This window comes from Myxine glutinosa, chromosome 14, assembly GCF_964187855.1.
Source record: "Myxine glutinosa chromosome 14, kmMyxGlut1.1, whole genome shotgun sequence".
NCBI classification, from domain to species: Eukaryota; Metazoa; Chordata; class Myxini; order Myxiniformes; family Myxinidae; genus Myxine; species Myxine glutinosa.
Window position 1 is genome coordinate 51,261,400 of NC_136274.1, and position 27,594 is coordinate 51,288,993.

A 27,594-nucleotide genomic window follows, 5' to 3' on the forward strand; every position below is an offset into this window, starting at 1 on the left:
TCACATTTTGTTATGTTGCAGCCTCATGCTGAAATCGTTTAAATTCATTTTTCCCCTCATCAATCTACACTCAATACCCCATAATGACAAAGAGAAAACAGGATTTTAGAAAGTTTTGCAAAGTTATTAAAAAGAAAAAAATGAAATATCACATTGACATAAGTATTCAGACCCTTAACTCAGTACTTAGTTGAAGCACCATTGGCAGTGATTACAGCCTCGAGTCTTCTACGGTATGATGCGACAAGCTTTGCACACCTGGATTTGGGGATTTTCTGCCATTCTTCTCTGCAGATCCTCTCAAGCTCTGTCAGGTTCGATGGGGACCGTCGGTGGACAGCCATTTTCAAGTCTCTCCAGAGATGTTCGATTGGGATCAAGTCAGGGCTCTCGCTGGGCCACTCAAGGACCTTCACAGAGTTGTCCCTAAGCCACTCCTGCGTTGTCATGGCTGTGTGCTCAGGGTCATTGTCCTGTTGGAAGGTGAACCTTCGGCCCATTCTGAGGTCCTGAGCGCTCTGTTTCAGGTTTTCATTAAGGATATCTCTGTACTTTGCTCCGTTCATTGTTCCCTCAACCCTGACCAGTCCCCCAGTCCCTGCTGCTGAAAAACACCCCCACAGCATGATACTGCCACCACCATGCTTCACCGTTGGGATGGTATTGGGCAGGTGATGAGCGGTGCCTGGTTTCCTCCAGACATTACGCTTAGAATTGAGGCCAAACAGTTCAATCCTGGTTTCATCAGACCACAGAATCCTGTTTCTCACAGTCTGAGAGTCCTTTAGGTGCTTTTTTGCAAACTCCAAGCGGGCTTTCATGTGTCTTTCACTGAGGAGAGGCTTCCGTCTGGCCACTCTGCCATAAAGCCCAGATCAGTGGAGAGTTGCAGTGATGGTTGTCCTTCTGGAAGTTTCTCCCATCTCCACACAGGATCTCTGGAGCTCAGCCAGAGTGACCATCGGGTTCCTGGTCACCCCTCTTACCAAGGCCCTTCTCCCCCGATTGCTCAGTTTGGCCGGGCGGCCAGCTCTAGGAAGAGTCCTGGTTGTTCCAAACTTCTTCCATTTAAGAATTATGGAGGCCACTGTGCTCTTGGGAACCTTCAATGAAGCAGAATTTTTTTTTGTAGGCTTCCCCAAATCTGTGCCTCGACAGAATCCTGTCTCTGAGCTCTGCAGGCAGTTCCTTTGACCTCATGGCTTGGTTTTTGCTCTGATATGCATTGTCAGCTGTGAGACCTTATATAGATAGGTGTGTGCCTTTCCAAATCATGTCCAATCAATTGAATTTACCACAGGTGGACTCCAATCAAGGTGTCGAAACATCTCAAAGATGATCAAGAGAAATGGGAGGCACCTGAGCTAAATTTCAAGTGTCATAGCAAAGGGTATGAATACTTATGTCAATGTGATATTTCAGTTTTTTCTTTTTAATAAATTTGCAAAACTTTCGAAAATCCTGTTTTCTCTTTCTCATCATGGGGTATTGAGTGTAGATTGATGAGGGAAAAAATGAATTTAAACGATTTTAGCATAAGGCTGCAACATAACAAAATGTGAAAAAAGTGAAGGGGTCTGAATACTTTCTGAATGCACTGTATATCACCACGAAGGTCGAGCAGGCCGAGAGCCACGCCGAGAAGGACAGTGGTTGGGGGGGAGTTGACCAACGGGAAGGCCGGGATAGGAAGGGACTCGCTGATTGGTGAAGGAAGGCTGATGCGGAAGCAGCGCGCTAATTGGCAAGGTACGACCGATGACTTCAGAAGTGGACTGCGTGTGGATTGGTGGAGAGCTGAACATGCAGTGGTGACCTGCTGGCATTGGTAGAGAAGCACCGATGACATCACGACCCGACAAATAAAAGAAGACTCGGACCGACATTTTCCCTCTTGCCTTTCACGCCTTCATCTTGCCCTCGACGACCTCTTTCCCTTCCTCGCCTCTCGCATCTTCCTCTGTCCCTCGACGTTCCTGCATCTCGCTCACCCCCTGGTCCTCGACACTCTTGCTGTCACCATCCTTTGGCGGGCGAGGAGAACGGAGGCCGACGCGGCTGGGGAGGCAAGCTGCGTGCCTGCCGTCCAAGACGGACCGTGCAGTGAGGCCTGGCTGTGTGCACGCGCGCCAAAAGATATGCGGGTTTTCCCCGCCGACAGCTGGAGACGAATCCTGAGGAGAAATACCCCAGCCGATTGAGTCAAGTCCTCCAAATTAAATTCACGCCTAATTTATTTTCTAGTTCTTTTTATAGTCCCCTTTCTCCGTATTTGAAGTCTCGTGTGGAGGATCCCACAGGAATTTAGTTTTACCGTTGTGTTTTTCCTGTCACAGGTATTTATTGTAATAAATAGTTTTGTTATTTCCCCTGTACATTTTAAATCTGTTTTTCGTTGGAGTTATTTTCTTTGCAGGCTTTGGGACTGCCGGTGGGATCGACAGGTAAGATCCTTCATCCCTCCCCCTTCTCTTTCTTCCTCCCGCAAATAATAAAATCCGCTGTTGGAACACCGCCTCGGAGTAAAGCTCGCTATTGGCTATTCGTGACTCTCCTGGTGTTAACTGAGAGCAGTCACACGACAGTATAATTATATCAAATGAAAGAGAAAAGCATGGGGAATCAGATGATATCAAAATCTCAATTTTGATTTTAGCCCCCATGTGTCTGCTTTTGCCAGAGCCAGTCACATATTGTTACGTTTGTGGGGAGTAGGCAATGATTGCCTTAGTCCAGGTAGAATTGTATAGGTAGTGTGCTCCGACTGTTGTGAAGAAGAAACCCCATGTGTCATAAGTAGGAAATTCGTTTAGAGCAGATGTCGTGTAAGCGCATAAGTGTCCCCATGAGAGGGGTGGGGTTATGTTAATTAGTTTGGGATTAATGGTAAATCTTATCCCCTGTATGTAACTGCCTCTGTTATTTTCCCTCTGTTCCTTATGACAATGCACACACACAAACCCAGGCAATAGCGCATTAAAAGACACTAAATAAAAGCTAACCGGAAACAGGACTTTTGAGCACCAACGATGATACCACCGACGTGTAATAACATCAAGCAGGCAGGTCACGCCCCGGAGAGCAGTGATTGGCGAGATTTGTCGAGCAACAAAGAGAGGGACTGGCTGATAGGAGCAGGCACGGGTGGCGTCGGATGACGTCAGAGCCTTGAGTACAAAGGAGTCGGAGGGCCGACATTATCTCTCTCTGCTTCGGGACTTTGATAGCGAACGGTCGAGATTTACTCTTGCTTGCGTTGGAACATTGGTGCTGTGCAGTCGCGGTTGTGCTCTCAGGTGAGGGCCCTCTTGACAACCACGTGAACATTTTATGGTGCTCTTGCGCCGGGGAAATTGGAGGTCTCGACGATCGTGAGGACGAGCGCGGCTGGAGCGACCGAGCGGGTGTGGCCTGCTCGCTTTGCGCACAGAGCCAGGAGTGAGCGGACTGTGCACGGAGGGTGTTTTGTCGCACGAGGACGGAGGGCCTGTGACGATTCCGGACGATCAAGGGGACCAGAGCAAAGTCACAATTACACGCTTTATTTTCACCTATACTTTTCCCTTTGTATACGAGTTTGTATGGGGGCGTCCCATTTAGGAATCTTAGTTTTGCAAAGTGTTATCTTGTCACCAGCATTTCTTCAATAAAGCGGGTATTTTTGAACATTTTAAATCCCGTGTCGGCTTGAATTAATCATCCCAAGTTCGAAGACATCCGGTGGGACCCATTAAGGTAAGTTCGTCATTCTCCTTTCCCTCGCGTGTAAAGAACACCGTCATTTTTGAATGAACGCCTCAGAGTGGAGCTCATTCGGCTATCCATTTCCTTGGAGGATTTTAATCCCTAGGTAACGACAATATTATTGGTACCTTTTAGAAGTTGTTATAAATAATTAGATTTCAAGCAGATGATTCTCCATTACTTTGGAATTGAACTCACCTAGGGTGAGTTGCAGGTGCCTGCAGTTTAAAAATCACTCATTCAACCAGATTGAATAGAGGAGTAATTCTGCTGTTTTGTGTCACTGTGTGTACCGCAATGAGCATTGAGAACAGAAAAAAACCAGAGAATTGTCTGAGGAGGTCAGACGCAACATTGTAGCCAGGCATGGACAATCTCAAGGCTACAAGTCCATCCCAAATACCTTGATGTTCCTGTGTCCAACGTATGCAATACTATCAGGAAGTTTAAGGCCCATGGCACTGTAGCCAACCTCCCTGGACGTGGCCGCAAGAGAAAACTTGATCGAAGATTGCAGCGAATGATTGTTCGAAAGGTGGAGAAAGCACCTCAATCAACTGCCAAACAGATTAAAGCTGACCTTCAGACACAAGGTATGACAGTTTCAACTCGCACCATGCGTCACCAACTCAATGAAAGGGGGTTCTATGGTAGGAGACCCAGGAGGACCCCACTGCTGAGAGAGACATAAGAAAGCCTGACTGGAGTTTTCCAAAACACACCTGAACAAGCCAAAATCCCCCTGGGAGAATGTCCTGTGGACAGATGAGACCAAATTAGAGCTTTTTGGAATAGCACATCATTTCTATGTTTACAGAAAACAAAATGAAGCCTTCAAAGAAAAGAACACCTTCCCTGCAGTCAAACATGGAGGAGGTTCAGTGATGGTTTGGGGTTGCTGTGCTGCCTCTGGCAATGGGTGCCTTGAATGTGTGTATTGCATCATGAAATCAGGAGATTACAAAGGCATTTTGATGCGCAATGTTCAACCTAGTGTCAAAGCTGGGTCTCCCTCGAAGGTCATGGGTCTTGCAGCAGGACAATGATCCCAAACACACTTCAAAAAGCACCCAGAAATGTTCAAGACAAAACGCTGGACTGTTCTGAAGTGGCCAGCAATGAGTCCAGATCTAAATCCCATTGAACACCAGTGGGGAGATCTGAAAACAGCAGTTGGGAGAACGCACCCTTCAAATCTGGGAGAATTGGAGCAGTTTGCACAAGAAGAGTGGGCCAAACTGCCAGTAGAGAGGTGTAGGAAGCCCATTCATGGCTATAGGAAGCCCTTGGCTGCAGTTATTTTATCCAAAGGCTGTGCTACCAAATATTAAGTCGAGGGTGTCAATAATTTTGTCAATGCCATTTCTTTTTATTAACTGATTTAAAAGGATATATTAAGTTCTGAATCAAAAGCAAAGGTTCTGTAATATTAATCGTGAAATAGAGAATTGTGGAGACCAAATACTTTTGTCAATTTCAACTTATTTTTCGAGAAAATTGTGAGTTCTTTGAAAAACGTGCAAGGGTGCCAATATTTTTGGCCACGACTGTATATATGTACAGAGCTTATACAAAGTCCACATCCCCTTCCAAAATGTTCACCTTTTGTTGCCTTATACCCCTGGAACTAAAATGCATTAAATCAGACTTTTTCCACCTTTATTTATGCATCGTAACCCACATCTTCCAAGTGAAAAACAGGTTCAACAAATGTCAGAGAATTAATTAAAAAATAAAAAACTAGAATATCTTGGTTGGACAAGTGTCCATCCCCCTGAGTTAATACTTGGTGGAAGCACCTTCTTTTTTTTTTTTTTTTTTTTTTTTTTTTGTATACTGAATCGAGGCTCGTGAAAGAGCTAACATATATTTCACAAACAAATCAACCAGACAAACAAAATATACAAAAAGAGGGAGCGGAAGACAAGATGGGGAGAGAAGGGGAAGCACACAACCACAACATTTGAGAGCATGGAGAAGTGTGGGAGGGAGAGGGCTTGGGGGCAGGAGGTGTGGGAAGGGGAGGGGGTGGGGGGGGGGGGAAGAGGTATAAAACACAAGGGGACCGAAATTAGCGGGGGTAGAAAAGATCAAGGTTTTGGATGGGGGAGGATAAGAGATGGTGGTGAACAGCTGTTTTAAAGACCTGGAGGGTGGAGTGGGATTGAAGAGAGTGCGGGAGTTTGTTCCAGAGGCGGGAGAAAAGAGGAATGAAGGAGTGGTGAGCAGAAAGTCTTGATTTTGGCAGTTTAACCATAAGAGGGTTGCAGACAGATCTTGTGTGACCTGTAGGAATATTTGGGGGACAGAGCCCAGAGAGGGCTGGGGGGGCAAGGCCAGAGAGGAGTCGGTAGAAGACGGAAAGACCACCAACCTGCCTGCGGTGAGTGAGTGAAAGGCCCTTGGAGTTAGCTTCATCGCGGGAGATTCCGATGATTCTAAACGCTTTGGTTTCAACAGCGTGAAGACGGGCTAGGTGTGAGGCAGGAGCACCAGACCAGAGGGGAGAGCAGTATTCCATAGAGCTGCGGATGAAAGCCTTGTATGTGGTGAGGAGCTCAGGTGTGCCAAGGAAGGACTTCGCACGACGGAGGATGCCCAGTCGGCGACTGGCTTTGGAGGCCAGATTTGAAATGTGGTTTTCCCAGGAAAGATCATGGCAAATAGTGAGACCCAAAAGCTTGAGTGACAGAACTTCTTGGAGAGGATTATTCAGAAAGTGGATGGGAGGGTTTTCCAGTCGGTCTTTTCGGAGAGACATCGTAAGAGTGTGAGATTTATCAGGATTGAAAGACATGTTCCATTTGTTTGCCCAGTCTGTGATTTTGTCCAGGTCTGCAGAGAGTGAGGAGGCTGCAGACTGCCGATCTGAGGGATGAGGAGTGGAGCGACAGAGAGTAGAGTCGTCAGCAAAGAGATAGAGAGGATTTTCAAGAGAGTCAGAGAGATCATTGATGAAGACCAGAAAAAGCACAGGGCCCAGAACACTACCTTGGGGAACTCCAGCCTGAACAGGAAGAGGAGATGAGAGAAACCCATTCAGGGCCACACGTTGACTATGACCAGAGAGGAAGTCCGCCAGCCATGCGTGGAGATTTCCATGGATACCAAAGGAGGAGAGTTTGGTGAGCAGAGCAGGGTGCCAGACCGTATCGAAGGCACGTGAAATGTCAAGGGAGACAGCTCTAATTTCCTGTTTGGCGTTGAGGACCTCCATCCATTGTTGAGAAAGCAGAAGCAGCATGTCCAGAGTAGAGTGACCAGGTCTGAAACCAAATTGATGATCAGAGATCAAGCCATTGGAGAAGAGGAAAGATTTCATATCTGAAGCAATGATGGATTCCATGACTTTGCTGATAATTGGGAGAAGGCTGATTGGTCTGTAGTTGCAAGGATCTGTTTTTGCACCTTTTTTGTGCAAAGCGGTGATGTTGGCTGATTTCCAAGCAGATGGCAGATGACCTTGAGCAAAAGAGAGGGTGAAGAGAACAGAAAGAGGGAGTGAAAGAGCGGAAGAACATGATTTTAGGCCCCGTGGGCTGATGCCGTCAGGACCAGTTGCAGAATCAGAGTCGAGGGTTGACAGAAACTTTTCCACCTTGTCAGGAGGAAAGGACACAGAGTCCAGGAGCAGCTGGGTACGACTGGGTACGGTGGGTACAGAGAGGGATGGGTTTGGGACACAAGATTTAGAGGCAAACACAGAGTTGAGGCATTCAGCCTTTTCACGTGCGGAGTCAGCCGTTAAGCCATTTGAGGTGAGGGAGGGGATGGAGGGGGAACAAACACCAGAAACAGATTTGACCAGATGCCACCAGGATTTGGAAGAGGGAGACAGATAAGAGAGTTCGGTCTTGAGAACGGTGAGATATTGTTTCCTGGCTCTCCTGAGGGTGGACACACACTTGTTTCAGGCTTTGTGAAAGGAAATGAGATTTCCTTCCGTTGGATTTGCTTTCCAGGAGACGAAAGCAAGTTGTTTCAGGGCAACAGCCTCACCACAAGATTCCGTGTACCATGGACGGGAGGAAGGGTATGACAACTGAAGACGAGATGGGATAAATCTGTGCATGAGAGAGCGCAATTTACTTTGAAAGAATTCCCAGGATGAGTTGATGTCAGAGGCGGTAGAGATGGGAGACCAGTCCAGATGATTGATGGCTGCTTGAAGACCGTGCCAGTTGGCCTGAGTGAAATGCCAGACTCACCGACGCTGAGGAGGCTCTCTGAGAATGGTCAGAGAGATGTCCACTTTGACAAGCACATGATCAGATGAGCCGATTGGAGCAGAAGAAGAGCAGCAGACATTTTCAGGGAAGTTTGTCATAACCAAATCCAGAAGAGAAGATGCTCCGTTGACTGAGATCCGGGTCGGGAAATTGACAGATTGTGTCAGTCCCAGTGAGTCGCAGAAGTTCTTTGCTGAAGAGCCATGGCTGGTGAGAGAGGTACCCACACCCAGCCAACTGGCATGGTGACAATTGAAATCACCACATATGAGGAAGAGAGAGTTGGGATGGGTAGATAGAAGTTGGTCCATATTATCAGACAGCGAGATGTAGATGGAGTCATCGCTGTTTGGTGGACGATACAGCACACATATGAACAAAAGGTGGGAGCGAAGGGGAAGCCGTAGCCAGAGGTATTCCTGGGGGTGAGGTGGAGAGAGGGCAGTGGAGGGCGAGTGAGGAAGAGAGTTTTTCATAAAGATAGCAACCCCACCTCCAGGACGAGGCTCAGGTCACTCATACCGGAGGAGGGAGTAACCTGGGAGAGATACCAAGGCATCAGAGACATCATGAAGGAGGAAAGTTTCTGTTAAGCAGATCACATCTGGTTTGTCAGAAGCAACCTGTATGGAGAGATCAGTCAAGTTTGAGCTGCCACACCCCGGTTGTTTGAGGTCCATACCGTTAATGAAGAGGAAGGGGGAGCATCGGGTCCAGAACAGGGGGGGGGGGGAGGGGTAGGGTAAGATGTGGAAGAGGAGGAAGAGGTAGGGAGAGCTGTTGAAGGTGTGTCAGAGATTTCAGAATAGCTTGGAGAAAGGGAAGAATGGGGCGGACAAAAGGTTTGATGGAGAATGGGTGAGGCACAGTGAGGTGTTATTTGAGGAGGGGGAAGAGCGAGGCAGAAGGTTGAGGGAGATGAAGGTGAAAGTTGGAAGGGGGAAGAAGCAGGGAGGATGCTTTGAGGAGGAGGGGTGAGAGGGGAGTCTAGGAGGGGAGGAGCGAGGGAGAGTCTCGGAGGGGAGGGGTGTGGGGGGAGTTTAGGAGGGAGGGGAGGGAAGGGGCAAGGGGGGAGATTTGAAAGGGATGGGTGATGGGGAGGATTTGGAGGGGAGGGGTGAGATTGGATTTTGAAAAGTGTACGATTCATGGGAAACGAACATTTTTTGCAAAATGAGTTTGAGACCTTCGAGTCAAAAATACGTTTGAGGACACTGAAGGAGGGGTGGAGTTCTGGATAGTTTAGGGAATGTAGAAAGGAGGAACTGTAAGAGATGGTATTATATATATTTTTTGGAATGAATAGATTTGGTGAGCAAGATGAAAGCATCCTTTTGTTGGAAAAGAAGAAAAGGGTGTTATAATATATGAGAGAAAATAGTTGTTCAGGGGAGAGATTATACATTTCTAACCACGTGGTCGCGTGATCGCGAACGAAGAATGAACGAACAAGTAAGAACAACAAATAAACGAATAAGACCTGGGAAGGAAAAAATTTTGGGTTTTTTTTTTTTTTTTTGAAAAGAGATATTAAACAAGGAGGTATGGGGTGAACGACTGGGACAAAACAGAGAACGAAAATAATTGCAGCGCATTCGACGAATCGCTGCGAGAAAAACAAAACCACAAGGTCGGAGACGGTACGGTAGCCTAAGCCTATGAGTACTAGGCCGCAGAATACTCGATACGCATTAACCGACGATTGTGTATACATGTACGAAAAATTAGCACCGAAAATTTTCCAAAAGATACGCTGTAGGTACATACACCGAAAGATAGATACAGTCTCGACAAAAACACAATTGAGAAAGATCACTTAGCTTCGAAAGCGTGAGCGCATGGAACAGCTTCGAAAAGACGTGACCTCGCCGTGATCTCACCAGCAATCAACCTTTGACAGCAGTTACAGCTGTTAGTCTGTTGGGATAGGTCTCTACCAACTTTGCACACCTTGATTGGCCAATATTTGCCCATTCTTCTGTACAAAACTGTTCAAGCTCAGTCAAGTTGCACGGGAAGTGTTGATGGACAGCAATCTTCAAGTCATGCCACAGATTTTCAATTGGATTTAGGTTGGGGCACTGACCAGGCCACTCAAGGACATTTATCTTTTTGTTCCTGAGCAACTCCAGTGTAGACTTGGCTGTGTGCTTCGGGTCGTTGTCATGCTGAAAGTTGAACTTCCGTCCCAATTTCAGCTTTCTTGCAGAGGGCAGCAGGTTTTCCTCTAGGAGTTTTCTGTATTTTGCTCCATCCATTTTCCCTTCTATCCTGACAAGTGCCACAGTCGTTGCTGATGAGAAACATTCCCAAAACACGATGCTGCCACCAACATGCTTCACAGTAGGGATGGTGTTCTTTCGGTGATGTACTGTGTTGGGTTTGCGCCAAATATAACAGTTTGCATTTTAGGCCAGAAAGTTCCATCTTGGTTTCGTCAGACCACAAAACCTTTTGCCACATGGCTTCAGAATCACCGGCGTGTTTTTTTTGCCAACCTCAAACAAGACTTAAGGTGGGCTTTTTTGAGTAATGGCTTCCTTCTTGCCACCCTACCATACAGGCCAGACTTGTGGAGTGGTTGAAATATTGTCACATGCACACAGTGGCCAGTCTTTGCCATAAAGTCCTGTAGCTCTTTCAAAGTTGCCATTGGTCTCTTCATGGCCTCCCTGATCAGTCTCCTCCTTGCTTGGTCATCCAGTTTGGAGGGACAGCCTGATCTAGGCAGGGTCTTGGTGGTACCATACGCCTTCCACTTCTTCATGATTGCCTTGACTGTGCTTCAACAGATATTCAAGGTCTTTGAAATATTTTTTATACCCATCCCCTGATCTGTGCCTTTCCACAACTTTATCCCGGAGGTCATTTGAAAGCTCCTCAATGCTCTTGTTTGTAGTTTGGTTCTGTGTTTTGTGAATGACAATATGCACTTCACACTCGGATGAGACAGACTATGCTCTCGCGAGCGCATGCCTCGCTGCCTTACCAATAAAGCAGTATATGTATATTACATTGACTAAAGGTATTATTAAAAGTATCACAGTGTTTTAAACCATTTTCAATGGTTGCTAGGATACAGGGCAGCATGTAGAATCATACTAAAGAAATCATATAATTTAAAATTAAACAACACATATATAATGAAATAATCACGCGTGGTCCCCGATCAAAAATATTTTTTGCACCCGTGAAAACGTGAATGTCAGAACCACAAATATCCAGGTCTGACAGTATATACAACAACAACAACAACAACAACAACAACAACAGGCATTTTAAGGCCATTTTCCCTTCGAGAGCAGGGTTTAGCCTTGTGGGCCCCATGACAATCTTCTCCATTTTGCCCTATTTTCTACATCTCCCCTTGTTAACCCCCTTGCCCGCATTTCTTCTTCCACCACCTTTAGCCAAGTCTTTCTCGGTCTTCCCCATCCTCGACTTCCTTCTACATTCATTTCCATCACTCTTCTCAACCAGTCACTTTCATCCTATCTCAACCTGTTCCTCTTCACAGCATCAATCACAGGCTCTATTCCAATCATCTTTCACAATTCATCATTTGTCTTCCTCTCTCTCAACGATACTCCACACATCCACCGAACCATTCGCATTTCCACCCTTTCCAGCCTTCGTTGCTGCTCTACGTTTATTACCCATGTCTCGCTCCCATAAATCATAACACTTCTCACACATGCAGCATACACCTTTCCCTTCAGTTTCAATGACACTCCCCTCCTCGTCAGAACGCCACTCAGTTCTCGAAACTTCTTCCATGCACATCTCACTCCACCAACCGTTGCCGAGTCTGATCCACCTTCTCCATTCAGCAAGTCTCCTAGGTAGCAAAATGTTTTCACACCTTCCAGCTTCACACCATCTCCAAGATTCAACTCAACATTTCCTCCATCTGCAGCTCCCTCTGTGCCCACCTTACACTTGATTGTAGCTGCCACACTGGTTAATGACCCTCTCAGACCACGACATTTTTGATGAACCCACTAAGCGCACATTGTACATTAAATGGAGTTCACTCCAACACCCTTCCTGCACACAGCACACGGCCACTTCCCAGTTCTTTTCACCTCACCACATGCTTTACCACTTGCCATCACCTTCGTCTTTCCGATATTCACCTTCAGACCTTTTGTCTCCATACATTCCTTCCACTTGTTGATCTTCTCCTTCAGTCCATCCATACTTTCCGTAATCAACACCAGATCATCTGCATACAACAACTCCCACAGTAAACCCTCCTTTACATTCCGAGCCAGCACCTCCATCATAGCTACAAATAGTAGTGGACTTAGTACCGACCCCTGATGCACTCCCACCTTCACTTCAAACTCACCACTGTTCCCGTCCTTTGTCCTTACAGCTGTGCGCGCTCTCTCGTACATTGCCATCACTACTCTAATCAATCATTCCTCCACTCCTAACTTCCTTATGTCACTACTTCGTGTGGAACTTCACCATGTCAATACTTCGCGTGGAACCCTATCGAATGCTTTCTCCAGATCAACAAGCCCAAGAAATAACTTCTTCCTCTTCTCCTGCAACTGCCTTGCAATAAAAAGCGCGTCTGTTCCTTTTCCTGGCATAAATCCAAACTGAATTTCGTCGATCTTCACTTTCTTCCACATCCTCCTCTCCAACACCCGTTCTAATACCTTCATTCCATGCTCCAATAACTTTATCGCTCGATACGAGCTTGACACCACCCCTACAATATATATATATAATATATATATATATATATATATAAATAAATATATATATATATAAATAAATAAATATATATATATATATATATATATATATATATATATATATATATATATATATATATATATATATATATATATATATATATATATTGTTATGAATTTGGTAATGCAACATCTAGAGCTAGGTAGATCTGAATAGGTAGGTATTCGGCTGTCGTGACAGGGACTCTACATGTAATAAGTTATTGATGTGCAGGCGGTTGTCGGGGTAAGATGTATGAGTGTGGATCTACCTGGAGATTCGAGTGTTAAATAGTGAGGGATTAAAGGTAACGCCCCTGTGAGTATCACCTAGTAATCAAACCTTTGTCCTTTATGGCACTGCAAACCACATAAACATTAGTTAGGTCCTTAGTGCAACATTAAATAATTCCCTTTCCCTGACATTGACTTCGTAATAAATGGGCACCACCAGGCCAAGAACACCGCCACAATACACCGCCACCGTTTACACCTCCAAGGCCTACAGACCTCGCCTGCGCACCTCAAAGGCCTACCAACCTCGCTGGCACGTGTTACACCAGGACCGCGGGGTCACGGACGGGAGATGTCAGGAGTCGCATGCCGCAGAGGGCGTGACCTGGGCGAGTTGGGAGGCTATGATTGGCTGAGGAGCGCGCCAATGTGACGTCATCGGCCACCAATATAGGCGACGGTCGGACGCCATTTCGGAGTTCGAGTGGAGTCCAGAGTTGAGAGAGTTGAGTCGCAGAGTTCGTTGTTACAGTTCCGTACCAGAGTTCGTGGCAGTTGGCACAGGACACGGTTCGTTGCACAGTTCGTCGGAGTTGGCACAGGACACGGTTCGTTGAACATTCGTGACCACAGCTCGTTGCAGTTGGCAGTTGGCACTTGGTTTTGGTTGCTTCGTGCAGCCCTGCGGTGGACCGTTGGAGCAAAGGAGCTCGTGGTGTGTGTGGGCCGTTGGACCGACGAGGCCTGGTGGCGCTTGGAGGCGGACGCAGAGGGCCGTGGAACTTGGAGCGAGGTGTGCGATCGGGCCGAAAGGAGCGGTGTTGGACGGCAGCCACAAAGACGACGAAAGACCAGATAAGCCCGAATCCGCGTACATTTTGAACGACGTGACGTGTTCTTTTCGTAATTAATCTCCCTCGTTTTGTGTTTGATATCAGTCGTGTGGGGACGTCCCGATTTAGTTATTAGTATTACCGGCGCGTGTTTTTTTTCACTGTTATTACTTTTCAATAATAAATCCTTATATTATTTTCTGTACATATTTGAACGCAGTTTCCTGGGTGTTTCATTTTAATAGATAAGGCTGTGGAGCTCGTTGCGTCTGGCCTCCCGCGCGTTTAACTTTGTGTTGAGCTTGAATCCGCCATTGAGTTTTCGCCTCGGGAGTGTAAAGTCTCGCAATCGGTCATCCGTGTTACCCTACGGTGTTCACCAAGGGTAGTCACGCGACAAGTGGTGTCAGAAGTGGGATTTGAACCCGTCGGACAAATTTTTTTGTCCGCGGCGAGACATCGACACGGTCGGACAAATTTTTTTGTCCGCGGGGAGACATCGACACGGTCGGGCGTACATTGCGCCCGACGTTCGAACGCAAAATTTTTATAGTCGAGGCGGAGAAATTTAATAATCAATCGGGCAAACGGAGCGCGATATCGTGTCTTCGTCAAATTTAAATTGTTTCAGGAATTATTAAAATAAATACGCGCGCGGGAAACAATCTTCCGGAAAGCGGATGTCGGAAATTGATGAGATGGAAGTACGCAGCGAGGCCTCCGTCAGCGTCGGGAGTGAGCCGGAAATAGGGGAATTAGATGCAGAGGTGAGCCTTGGAACCTCCCTCGTCCCGAGCACCAACTTATCCCCCTCCCCCACCGGGGAGTCGGGAGTAGTAGGAACGGCCCCGACAACCGACCAGATGTTGGGTCAATTGCTTCGAAAAATGGAGTCCCAGGGGAAGGAATGTAGGGAAGGAATGAAGGGAATGAGTGATCGATTGGAGGAACAAATTGAAGGGATGGAAAAGAACAGTGAGCGATTGGGAAAGCAGATGGGGGACATGTACGCACAGAGAGAGCGAGCCAGTCGGGAATTGAATGAACAAATGAAGTCACAGGGGAAGGAATGGAGGGAAGGAATGAAGGAAATGAGTGATCGATTGAGTATTAAAATTGATGGGCTGGCAAACAAAATGGCAAAATTTGGAATTGCACAGGTGGACGTGGAGAGTCCACAGGTGAGCGGGGAAGGAAATTTGGAATGTGAGAGTTGTAATGGGGAATGTTTCCCACATTCTGGCCTGGTTGTTTATCGGGACCGTGTGGATGTCACAACACCCCAACCGGGGGATGAATTTGGAATTGTGCAGCACCAGGGCGGTGGTGCGGAGCAAGAGGGGGTAGAGTTTTTGGGGGTCCATGCGATAGAGCCGGACCGGGTATTTATTGAGGATGATTTGATCCAGCGGCTGGAGACCTGTGACAGTCCCATGGAGGTAGAGCTTGTTCAGGCCCAAAGGAGCCTGGGTGAAGAGGTGAGTTGGTCCGAGGAGGTGGTTGGAATGACCGAGGAGACGCTCACTGTACACTGCTATTTGGAAACAGAGGCTCCAAAATTGGACAACCAGTTGGGGGAGTGTGTTGGCTCCGGGCTGGATTTGGATCTTGGAGGATCGGGAGATAGAGCTTCTGGAGATTTGGTCCCTGTAGGGAATTTGGATCAACTGCAGGGAGGGGCAGAACAACCGGTGGTAGAGGTTGTTCCCTGCAGCTGCGGTTTGGCAGTGGGAATGAAAATTTGTAAAAGAAAATTTAAAATAAAATTACAATGGGAAATTGATTTGGAGCAGCCATGGTGGGGATTGGTCCCCGGGCTGCGGGATCTGGACATGGAGAGGTCATGGGTGATGGCCTCGGGCCAAAGTTGCCCCTTTCAAAATTTGGGTATGCCAGCCAGCTGGGGGGCTGTGATGGCGAGATTTGGACGTGGGGTCCAGCCTTGGGTGTCGAGGTACGAGCTGGGTCCCACGGGGGGTCTGGTGGAGTGTGGCGTCCCTTGTCCATCGGGGCGCCGTCCGAGCTGGTGGCTCGGGCCGGCAGGGTCACCGGACCCTGGTGGGGGTTAAGACCTCCAGGGAGGTCCGAGGTGGTTTCTCAAGCCTGGGATGGCAAATATTGAGGACCACTAGGGGGAGGTGTTGTGGGTCGCGCTTTGGTGGTGGCACTGTGGACGGCCAACTTGGGACTGATGTGGTGACCACCTGGGCATGCGGCCTGGCACTCTCCTCCAGGGACTCTGGGACAACCAGCATGTGGTGACCTGGCATGGTGGTTGGTCTATGGACGCGGGTCAAACCGAATGGACAGGGATGGAGATAGTCTGCCGGACAACCATTGGGGCATCTGTGGAACGTGATGGTGTGAGTGACCTTCCACAGATGCTCCGTTATGATTTATGGACTCTCGGGTTGGGAAGAGAGCCATGGGGATGTGAATCGGGAGATGTGTAACGCGCCGAGCATATGGGCCATGCTCGGCTGGCATGTGTATGGCAAAGCATCCTTCTTTGGTGAGGTGAGTGAAATGTGACAAATGGTTGGCATGGGTAATCTGTGGGTTAGATGGAAATTTAAGGGTGGATTTTGAAATGCCATGGTGGACACTGTATAGTGACGCCATTATTGATCCAGGTGTGTAGACCAAAGTGTTGGAGGCTGTGATTAAATTAATAGGGTAGCAAGACACAGCTTTCAACTGGTTGCGGGGGCAACTGTGCTGATATTTGGGACGTGGGATGATGGGGATGTAGTTGTGTAGCCTGAGGGTCAACGTGGTGCCGTGCGTGTCCGAGGTGTGTGGACCATGTCTTCTGGGTGGGTCTCCTGGTGGAGCATGGCTGTTGACTGGACCTTGGTGTGGTCAAGTGTGGGTGAGCACTGGGGGGGGCTGCAGTTCTGTAGTCGGACTGGGGGATGATGGGGAGGTGCAGGGGACGTGGCTGTAGGGATGCCACGCACTGCGACCGTGCCCCCCAGGGCCGAGGTTGTGTGTGCGGTAGTGTGTGTTGTGGCAGCAAGTGCTCACCACATTGGCCAGCTGGGGCTGCTGCAGCTGTGTTCCTCGCAGGGGGGCTGAAGGATGGATGGTGGGTCGCACCCTTATGGACACTCATGGGCCATGTTGGCATTTTGACTGCTCACCTTGTCCCGGTGACCCTTGCACGGTAGAGGTGCAGAGCTGTCGTGGCCATAGGTAGTTGTGTAGTGATGATCACCGTTGGATGCGGATCCACATACCTGCCAGTGTAGTGGGGACAAAAGAGAAATTTGGAAGTATTTGGTAGGCCCAATGTGAAATTTTGGGATTGTGAAGGGTGGATGACACTCTTGGACCTGACCAACCTGCAACTACCTGCACTTGAGGTGAGTGTTTTGAGGAGTACTGTCCCAGGCTTCAGGATTTGCTTTGGGAAATTGGGGACATGTAATTTGGAGTTTGGAGGCGGGTGTGAGTGATGACATGGCCGGTGAGGGGATGGAATGGGAGCCACAGTGTCTTGTGGGTGGCGTATGTTTTTGTATTGTGGTTAGGTGTTTTGATGTGGTCGTGAGAGTGGAACCTGGAGAGTGTGTGATGATTATTGGAGATAATGAGGGGTGATAATTGTGCTTTTGGAAATGTGCTTTTGGGAAGATGTGATGGTTTAAATGTGAACTGGGGGAATTTCACATGTAGCAGGCCATGGCAAGCCTTGTAACACCTTTTACACCATCTATGGAATTGTACTGAATTGTGCTGAGTTGTGTGGAGAATTGAATGGCAGTGGGGGAGGAAGTGTGTTTTGGGGTCTTGTGGGTGGGGAAGGTGTGTGTGTCCGCAGGTACAGAGCAAGCTCTGAGGAGCGATGCCTGCGGGCCCCCCCTCTGCGGCAATTACCCCTGGCAGCCGGTGGTAACTGGAAATTGGAGCTCGTCGGTGGAGGGTCTGGTTGGGCGCCGCGGGGTGAGGAAGTCCCCCGGTGACCCGTGTTGCTGCGCGAAAGCAGGAGGCAAAGGAGCCTGGTGTGTGTGGAGACCCTCACCGGCGAGGTAACGGCGGAAAGGGGCTGTTGGGCTGTCATGGGGCCAAGAGGTAAAGGGGGGGGGGGCAATGAACTTGTAAGTCGGTTGACTTGTTTTTGGGACTGCGGGCACCACAGCCTGATGTGCCCCCCACCATCTTTTTGTGCGGTACCTCCCCGCTGCCTAGTTGAGGAATGCACACACACGTGAATGACATCAATGCCATGGTCCTGCAGGGGGTGTATTGAAATAAGTGCTTTGTTGATTTTTGAAATGCCTTGATGACCTATGGAATGAGAATGAGTGGTTAAGGGGTCTGTGTTGCATGAATGTGGGCGAAATCCACCGAGCCGTGTCACTCACCTGTAACATCTGGACAGGGCCCGTGGAAATTTAGTGGGATGCATTGGGGATGGCCCCGCAGGTAAGGTTGAGTCTTGTGGCATCCACTGGGGGACGCGGTCTGTAGACCGGGGTATGTACAAAGGTTAGAGTTTTGAGTTTTGGAAAGATGGTTAAGTTTTGTGGTTAAGTTAGTGTTGTGTGTTGTTGTTTCCTCCCTCCACAGGAACAACGAAGAAGATGTACATACTTGCATGATGGTTAAGGGGTTCAGCATGTTAAGGAAGTGTAGGTAGGTAGTCCGACTCACTTCCCACAGCCCTTCCTGATTTATTTCATAGGTTAATTAAGTGTGTGACAGTAAGTGTTAAGGCTGGAATGGTAGCCCTGCGGTGAACCTTGCAGGAGCTACGGTTCCAGGGGGGGGGCTGTGTTATGAATTTGGTAATGCAACATCTAGAGCTAGGTAGATCTGAATAGGTAGGTATTCGGCTGTCGTGACAGGGACTCTACATGTAATAAGTTATTGATGTGCAGGCGGTTGTCGGGGTAAGATGTATGAGTGTGGATCTACCTGGAGATTCGAGTGTTAAATAGTGAGGGATTAAAGGTAACGCCCCTGTGAGTATCACCTAGTAATCAAACCTTTGTCCTTTATGGCACTGCAAACCACATAAACATTAGTTAGGTCCTTAGTGCAACATTAAATAATTCCCTTTCCCTGACATTGACTTCGTAATAAATGGGCACCACCAGGCCAAGAACACCGCCACAATACACCGCCACCGTTTACACCTCCAAGGCCTACAGACCTCGCCTGCGCACCTCAAAGGCCTACCAACCTCGCTGGCACGTGTTACACCAGGACCGCGGGGTCACGGACGGGAGATGTCAGGAGTCGCATGCCGCAGAGGGCGTGACCTGGGCGAGTTGGGAGGCTATGATTGGCTGAGGAGCGCGCCAATGTGACGTCATCGGCCACCAATATAGGCGACGGTCGGACGCCATTTCGGAGTTCGAGTGGAGTCCAGAGTTGAGAGAGTTGAGTCGCAGAGTTCGTTGTTACAGTTCCGTACCAGAGTTCGTGGCAGTTGGCACAGGACACCGTTCGTTGCACAGTTCGTCGGAGTTGGCACAGGACACGGTTCGTTGAACATTCGTGACCACAGCTCGTTGCAGTTGGCAGTTGGCACTTGGTTTTGGTTGCTTCGTGCAGCCCTGCGGTGGACCGTTGGAGCAAAGGAGCTCGTGGTGTGTGTGGGCCGTTGGACCGACGAGGCCTGGTGGCGCTTGGAGGCGGACGCAGAGGGCCGTGGAACTTGGAGCGAGGTGTGCGATCGGGCCGAAAGGAGCGGTGTTGGACGGCAGCCACAAAGACGACGAAAGACCAGATAAGCCCGAATCCGCGTACATTTTGAACGACGTGACGTGTTCTTTTCGTAATTAATCTCCCTCGTTTTGTGTTTGATATCAGTCGTGTGGGGACGTCCCGATTTAGTTATTAGTATTACCGGCGCGTGTTTTTTTTCACTGTTATTACTTTTCAATAATAAATCCTTATATTATTTTCTGTACATATTTGAACGCAGTTTCCTGGGTGTTTCATTTTAATAGATAAGGCTGTGGAGCTCGTTGCGTCTGGCCTCCCGCGCGTTTAACTTTGTGTTGAGCTTGAATCCGCCATTGAGTTTTCGCCTCGGGAGTGTAAAGTCTCGCAATCGGTCATCCGTGTTACCCTACGGTGTTCACCAAGGGTAGTCACGCGACAATATATATACACACATATACACATATTGTTCGTATAATATTTCAAATGCCCCTGCAATAAGAAAAAAATCTAAGTAAAGGCAAGTTTCGCTCAAACAGTGCAAGTGAAATACGAATTGCTTTCATGCAATGCTCATACCTGACGCGGCTGCAGCAGGCAAAGCCTTCGCCACTTCCGCAGGTGCAACCGGTGTCGACTTGCCACTGCCTGGTCCGAGCAATCTCACATAGTTTGCTGGAAACCACCCGAACTGTCTCTTCCGTCCACGAGCCTGGATATAGGCAGTGGAGAAGCAAAATATATTTTCCAAGTAAAGTGTACTCTAACACTTGTAGGGGATAACAGGGGGTTGCGGTGACCAAATACAAAGACGGACAGTCGTTTTGCTATACATATATGTTTTACTGTTGTAAAAAACTACTACTTTTTCTGCTCGCTAAGCACAAGTATTGGAACAGATTAACGAAAAGTAAATTAAAGTAGTATAATAGTATTTGGTTGCATATCCCATGCATGCAATAACTACATCGAGCCTGTTACCCATCGACATCATCAAACTCTTGGTATCCTCCTTTGAGATGCTTTGCCAATTCTTTACTGCAGCCATTTTCAGTTGTTGTTTGTTTTAGGAGGTTTCTGTCTTTATTCTCCTCTTCAGCAAGTGAAACACTTGCTCCATTGGATTTAAATCAGGAGATCGACTTGGCCTGTCTAAAACCTTCCATTTTTTCCCCCTGATGAACTCCTTGGTTGTGTTGGCAGTGTGTTTTGGGTCAGCCTTGCTGCATGGTGAAGCCCAATGAATTTGGAGGGATTTTCTTGCACATACTATGTCATACATAGGCAGACAGAATGTTTCTGTACACTGCCAAATTCATTCTGCTGCTGCCATCATTAGTTACATCTATATATATATATATAAACGCGAGTTGTCTGTGTGTGTGTGTGTGTGTGTGTGTGTGTGTGTGTGTGTGTGTGTGTGTGTGTGTGTGTGTGTGTGTGTGTCCAGTTTGTGTGTGTCCGCGTTTTATTCAGAGATGGCTGAACGGATCTGCATCAAACTTTGAGAGGTTCATCAGTGAGTGCCTGGGAGTGTTTTAGGCAAAAAAAAAAAAATTGAAAGAAAAAAGTTCGGGTTTTTGGAGTAAAAAAAACCAAAAAGAAAAACCCACTCGCTAGTGCCGAAGCCTTTTAAAATTAATGACAGTTATATACAAGTACACATTCGCATAAATAAATACAAAACAATTACAGACATTTGAATTCAAATAAATCAAACAATTCCGGAAGTCTACGAATTTGGTAGTACGGCTTCTTCTTCTTCCTCTTCCTGATTGGCATCACACTTAACTCAGAAACGTGAGCCACCCCCATTCCCCACCTCCCCCCTCCCTCTCCCTCTCCCATCCCCCCCTACCTCCCCCCCCCCCCCCCCCCCCCCCCGACGCCAGGTACTTCTGCTAGTCATCAATAAAGAGGAGTGAGCCAGTTCCAAAGGCAGCCATGCAGGCCTAAGCCATGACACTACCTCCACCATGCTTCACAAGGAGGTATTATGCTTTGGATAATATGCAGTTCCTTCTTTTCTCCACAAGTTTGCTTTTACATCACTTTGGTAAAGGTTTATCTTGGTCTCATCTATCTATAAAACTTTGCTCCAGAACTCACTGGCTCACCTCTGTACTTCTTGGCAAATTCTAATCTGCCCTTTATTTTTGACTAGGGCATGCCCGTACTATATATAAGCTAGGACGTGCCCGTACGTGGGTGCCCGTTCCTTGCCAAAAAAAAAAAAAAAAAATATTTGTGTAGGGGTGTGTGTGTGTAAACATCCTAGGGCGTGCCCGTACGTGGGTGCAAAAAAACATGCGTGCAAACAACAACAACAAAAAAAAACTTTGAAACCACGTGGCAGTAACGACCACAGAACCCCCCCCCCCCCCCCTCTATTTACATGAATGGTTTGGTCCATTCGCAACGACCACAGAACCCCCCCCCCTCTATTTACATGCAATGGTTTGGTCCAAAGCGAACGGCTTGCAGTGTTTGGTAAAGAAATCGCCATAGCTCGGTAACTACTTGTCCGATTAATTTCAAACCTTGAAAAGGCACATCCTCGGGTCCCCAGAAATATACCTGGCAAGTTTAAAGTATATCGGACCGGTAGTTGTCGAGAAACAGCGGTCACAGACAAACATACACACATACACACATACACACATACACACATACAAACACACATACACACAGAGATTAATGGAATTATAGATAGATGCTGGTGAGAGGTTTGCATCTTGCTTTGTAGCTTTTGTAATTCTCCTGTCAAAGCCTTCTGCGAATGGTAGATTGTGATACTTTCACTCTGGAGATTGGTGATGTCATTGACAGTTGTTTGAGGGTTTTACTTCAGAGCTCTGATTTTTTGCTCACCTGGAGTGTAGTTCCAGGCAGCTTCTGGGATGGTGTGTCGTTCATCCGTCAGTCAGTCTGTCCATAAACACTTACAACTTTATCTGAAACTTCTGATGGGATTGTGACTAAACTTGGCTCAAATGATATTTGGTATGCTGCCACTCAAGTTTGTTCACGGCATTAAAAAATATACATATCGATGTCTAAAGAGGTCCACCAGGAGTCAAAAAGGGCCAAGGTTAGACCTCCCAAAATAGATATTTGCTTTCTTCTTTGAAACTACACACACAATATTGATGAAACTTGACCACAACCTTTATTACCCATGATGTACCAAAGTTTGGTCACGGCATTAGAAAAATTGGGGTCTAATGGGGCCTATGGGGAGTCAGGGGTTTGGGGGGGTAGGAGGAAGGGAGGGGAGGGGAGGGGAAGTGGAGGTTGCCCACCACCACCAAAATAGGATTTTTTTTTTGTTTGCTTAACGTCTTACGATTACGTTAGTATGATTCTCCATGTTGCCCTGTCTCCTAGCAACCATGGAAATTGGTTTAAAATACTGTGATACTGTTTAAAATACCTTTAGTCAGTGTAGTACACTGCTTTATTCTACCAGGTGAGCATCCATGGGTATTGCCCCTATTTTTCTGTCATCAACTGCAGTTGTTTTCCTTGGCCGACCTGGCTGTTGTATATTGCTAAGTACACCAGTGATTTCTTTCTTTTTCAAGATATTCCAAATTGTTGTATTTGCTCTGCCCAATTTTTTTGCTGTGATTCTAATTGAATTCTTCTGTTCTTTCAGCTTCCCAATTGCTTGCTTTTCTTTCGAAGACAGTCCTATGGTCCTCATCTTTGTTTATACCAACTGTCACAAAAGGCAGACTCCCAAGACAAAGGTAAAAACCAAGACTAGACATTCACAGCTCCTTTAAGTGAACAATTAATGCAACAAGAAACACCTGAGCAAAAAGAAACACTTGTCATTTGCTCCAAAACGTATGGATATATGACAAAATACCTGAAATGGGGGAGGGGGGGGGGGGTGGGGGGGGGGGAATGAACATAAAATTGCTATTGTTCTGCAATGGTAAAATATACATGCATATAAATACCAAGAAATAAAAGCTGACCACCTGTACTCTTGCCTCATATTCACATTTCTTGAGTTCCAAAATTATTTTCTTGAATAATAACAAATTTGACTTCACTGTTCCAATACTTATGGAGGGCACTGTATTTCATTGAATTTCCCCAGGCAACGCCAGGTACTTCAGTTAGCTAGTAATCAGATAAATGTTGTGATTGAAGTTAAATTTAGCGTAAAGATGTCTGAATTCACACACTGCCTATACTTTAATCTCTTATGGTATCAGCCACTGCTGATTTGTGGAGTAAATAAATAAAACAAACAAACAACCGACCAAATAAACTCTGATCAAATAATAAGTGAGCTCCAAATATAGCCATTTCATGAAGAGCCTTGTGCTATCATGCTCACCTGCAGCTCTCCTTCCCACCACCCTGATGGAGCTTTCTTACGAATGAGGAGGAGCTGCCCGGGTGCCAAAGTCAACTGCTCGGAACCAGTGGCGGTGTAAGCCACGATCACTTGTGCTATCTCTGCAGAGCACATGATACATGATTAGAATCTCATCGTATCTCGACGAGATTCATGCGTACCGCGTCACCTGTGTGTTCGAACACCACATCTATGGCAAAGCACAAACTTTGCGCCAAATGAAAGGCCTCCACACACCTGCTGCTTAAATTTGACCCATAAAATAGCCACACATTGCACACAATGCACACAGATAGACATCGTTCACATGCAGATCCAGCTGCTTCGAGAGAGCACAGTAAGGACGCACCTGGCTTCTTTCCGGCAGTCACAGTCTTTCCAGCAGGGGCTCCCTGTACCAAGGCCGATGGTGGGAAATAAACGGGCGAGGGAAGCAATAAGGGGTTGGTGGGGAGAGGGGTGGTAGCAACATGACATGACAGCAAAAGTAAAACAAAGACAAAAGGTTAGAGTTGAGATTCATATACATATTCTGGTGTTCTGCCAGAAGGCAGGTTCACCACTGCCTAAGCAATTTATTGGCAAGCGTTATACTGGGAAGTTTGCCATTGCCTTCCCAGAGAGTTAGGATTACCAGACAGAAAAAAAACTCTGTAATCACAGGCTTTTCTCGACAAACCCTCCAAGAAAAATATAAAAGTCAATCAGAGTGCACAACGGTTTTGATAATATTAAGAGTAACAAGGAGGTCTCAACTCATCAAACATCAATAACAATGCCAGCCAGCATCTGCTGTGCCACCTCATTTTCTTTGGCGCGAACGTAGTTTGATGGGAAGACGCCCACTTGGTCTCCCAGCGTCCCAGTCCACCAGTCGCCCTCCTTCTTGGTGACCAGGATTATATCCCCTGCTGAAAACGTCAAATCTCCAGCCTCGTGGCTCTCGTACGTGTACAAAGCCACAAACTCTGCAACATGCAGACACAAAAACTCAATGTTCCAAGTTGCGGGACAAACGTCCACTCAATGTCTGCAAGCAAAATATGCTGTTCGAAGCATTTCTGTTTCGTGCACAAATGGAGTTCAGCACAGCAGTGATAAACGTTGTGGAAAATACCAATGAGATAAAGTATGACGCTTTACAAGACAAAATCTGTCTAAGACAGATTAAAAAATAATTACGATGCACAGTACAGGATATACAGCACAGCACAGTTGGGAAAATTCCATCTCTCTTCAATCCCTCTCCTTCCTCCAGGTCTTTAAAACAGCTGTTAACCACCATCTCTTATCTTCCCCCATCCACAACCTTGATCTTTTCTACCTCCATTAAAACACGCCAAATCCGCCTCTTTAAATCCCCAACTTCTTTCCTGAAATTCCTAGTCATGTTGACGCTATGAAACAAAGATCCGAGGATCAGGGAAGGGCGAAGTTGACACTATGATGAGGGAGAGGAAGTTTGCATACAAGGGAGGAGGGAGAAATTGGGGAAGTAAGGACCTCCTGCGGACAAGGGAACAGAGTTGGTTGAGTGAATGAATGAATGAATGAATGGTTGAGTAAACAAGGAAAATGCAAACAGACAGGAGAAGCAGAATACTGTGGGTGGACAGAAAAGGATAATCAGTGGGAAAAGAAAAAATCAGGAAAAAGAAAGCGGGTGACATGAGATAGTGATATCTCACTACTTAAAGAATTGGAGAGAAGAACAATTTGGTGGGGTGAGAGCAAAAATGAGCCAAGAGAAAACTGCTAGGCCACCAACCTACCTGCAATGTGAGAGGAGCATCCTGTTGAGAATCTACAATTAGCCTCAGGATCTTGGATTCCATACTTTCCACAAGTACAAGGTGAGATCTGACAGCAACGGCCAACAGAAGATATTCATACTCCATTACACTGTGTATAAAGGTGTTATACACTATTAGGAGTTGACAACAGCCAAGCAATGACTACCTCAGTGAAGAATTCAAAAGCACCTCCCCTGTGCTGGAGATGAGCTCGGATATGTGATCTAGTCGGAGAGGTCATGACAAACCGTTAGTCCAAGGAGCTCCAAAGATGAAGAGAACCTCTGCCAGAGATTGAATGCACAAGCCAACTGGAGGATAAGTCATACTACCTTTCTGTACAGACAGAGCAAGCTTTGAGGACTTGGAAGCATTGAATGACCTATTCCAAGTGATTAGTCAATTGTGCATTTTCTCCAAATCGGCGAGACAAAGACGTGGCTGTAGCTGTCATTGGTATAACAGACTTTGCGGCAAAGAATGAGGGTCCCATTGCAAAGTGCTATTTCTGGTTTTCAAAAGAGGCCAAGAGGTCATTAAAGCAAACCAGAAACCAAAACAGCACTCATCGACATCGTGACATCAACTGATATGCGTCCACCTACATTATTACATTATTATACATACTTGTAATAAGTTTAATTTAAATCCTTTCAACTGTTCCCAAATATAACATTTTTCCTGACATGACTTCTGACCTTTGATGCTAAAATCGAATCAGTTCATCTTTGTATCATAATATCTACTTGTACCAAGTTTGGTCAAAATCCCATCACTGGTTCGTAAGTTGAGAGGAAAGTTTAACAAAGTCACACTATGGTTGGTGCTGATAAAGTGACTTGGTAGGATTGGTTGAAATGGTTTGATATGGTTGAGTAAACAACTGCAGTTGTTACAGTAATACATAAGCTCCGAGTACAATGATGTGGGAGAGTGTTGGGCGGGGGAGGTGGGTAGGAGAGGCGATAAGGAGTGAGGACAATGGATGGGAAGGAGAGGAGGCAGGGAGAGTAGGAGGAGGAGAAGACTGAGGGAAAGTGGCAGAGCAGGTGGGGAGTCACGAGAAGGTACAAGGTCAATACGTGCTCGCATCATAAAGTGAGGCTTCAAATGCTAGCTGATGAATTTGAACAAGATCTGACAGCTGGCGGAGTGGTTGAGCATCAGCTGACCAAGCAGAGTGAGGTAGCGAAAAATATAGAAGGCGTGCAGGCAATAATAGACAACGAGGAAGGTTGGAGAAGTGGGAGGTCTGAAAAGGGGGACATGGGATGGGGGGGGGGAGCGGAAAATAATGTGGAGGCCTGAAAGGGTATGGGAGGGTGACGTGGAAGCCTGAAAGGAGGAGGTGGGGATGGGCAAAGGAAAACGTGGAAGCTTGGGAAAAAAGGAAGGGGTTGGCATCTGAAATACTTGAAATGCTAAAATGAGGGGAGGTGAAGGGGAAGTGGAAACCATGAAAAGTGAGGCAGAGAGCAAGGTGGATAAATGAAATAGGAAGATTTGGAGGAGAGTGCGAACTTGGGAAGGCAAGAGTCAGAATACATGCACGGGATTGGCAAAGCTGTGACACAAATGCAGGCAATAATCGAGGTCACGTCTTTTCGAAGCTGTTCCATGCGCTCACGCTTTCGAAGCTAAGTGATCTTTCTCAATTGTGTTTTTGTCGAGACTGTATCTATCTTTCGGTGTATGTACCTATAGCGTATCTTTTGGAAAATTTTCGGTGCTAATTTTTCGTACATGTATACACAATCGTCGGTTAATGCGTATCGAGTATTCTGCGGCCTAGTACTCGTAGGCTTAGGCTACCGTACCGTCTCCGACCTTGTGGTTTTGTTTTTCTCTCAGCGATTCGTCGAATGCGCTGCAATTATTTTCGTTCTCCGTTTCGTCCCAGTCGTTCACCCCATACCTCCTTGTTTAATATCTCCACTCAAAAACAAAAAAAAAACCCAAAAAATA

At 46.9% G+C, this 27,594-nt stretch overlaps 1 protein-coding gene across 3 annotated transcripts in view; it reads right to left on the bottom strand.

The window, feature by feature from the left end:
• ITSN1 (intersectin 1) overlaps window positions 1–27,594 on the bottom strand; it is a 222,897-nt gene that overhangs the window by 23,155 nt on the left and 172,148 nt on the right. For all 3 annotated transcript variants that reach the window (XM_078768237.1, XM_078768236.1, XM_078768235.1), the window contains 4 exons: window positions 24,638–24,804; window positions 24,186–24,228; window positions 23,816–23,937; window positions 20,041–20,173 (listed from right to left, as the gene is read on the bottom strand). In XM_078768237.1, coding sequence (XP_078624363.1) covers window positions 20,041–20,173; window positions 23,816–23,937; window positions 24,186–24,228; window positions 24,638–24,804 — 465 coding nt within the window. The remainder of the gene's footprint in view (window positions 1–20,040; window positions 20,174–23,815; window positions 23,938–24,185; window positions 24,229–24,637; window positions 24,805–27,594) is intronic.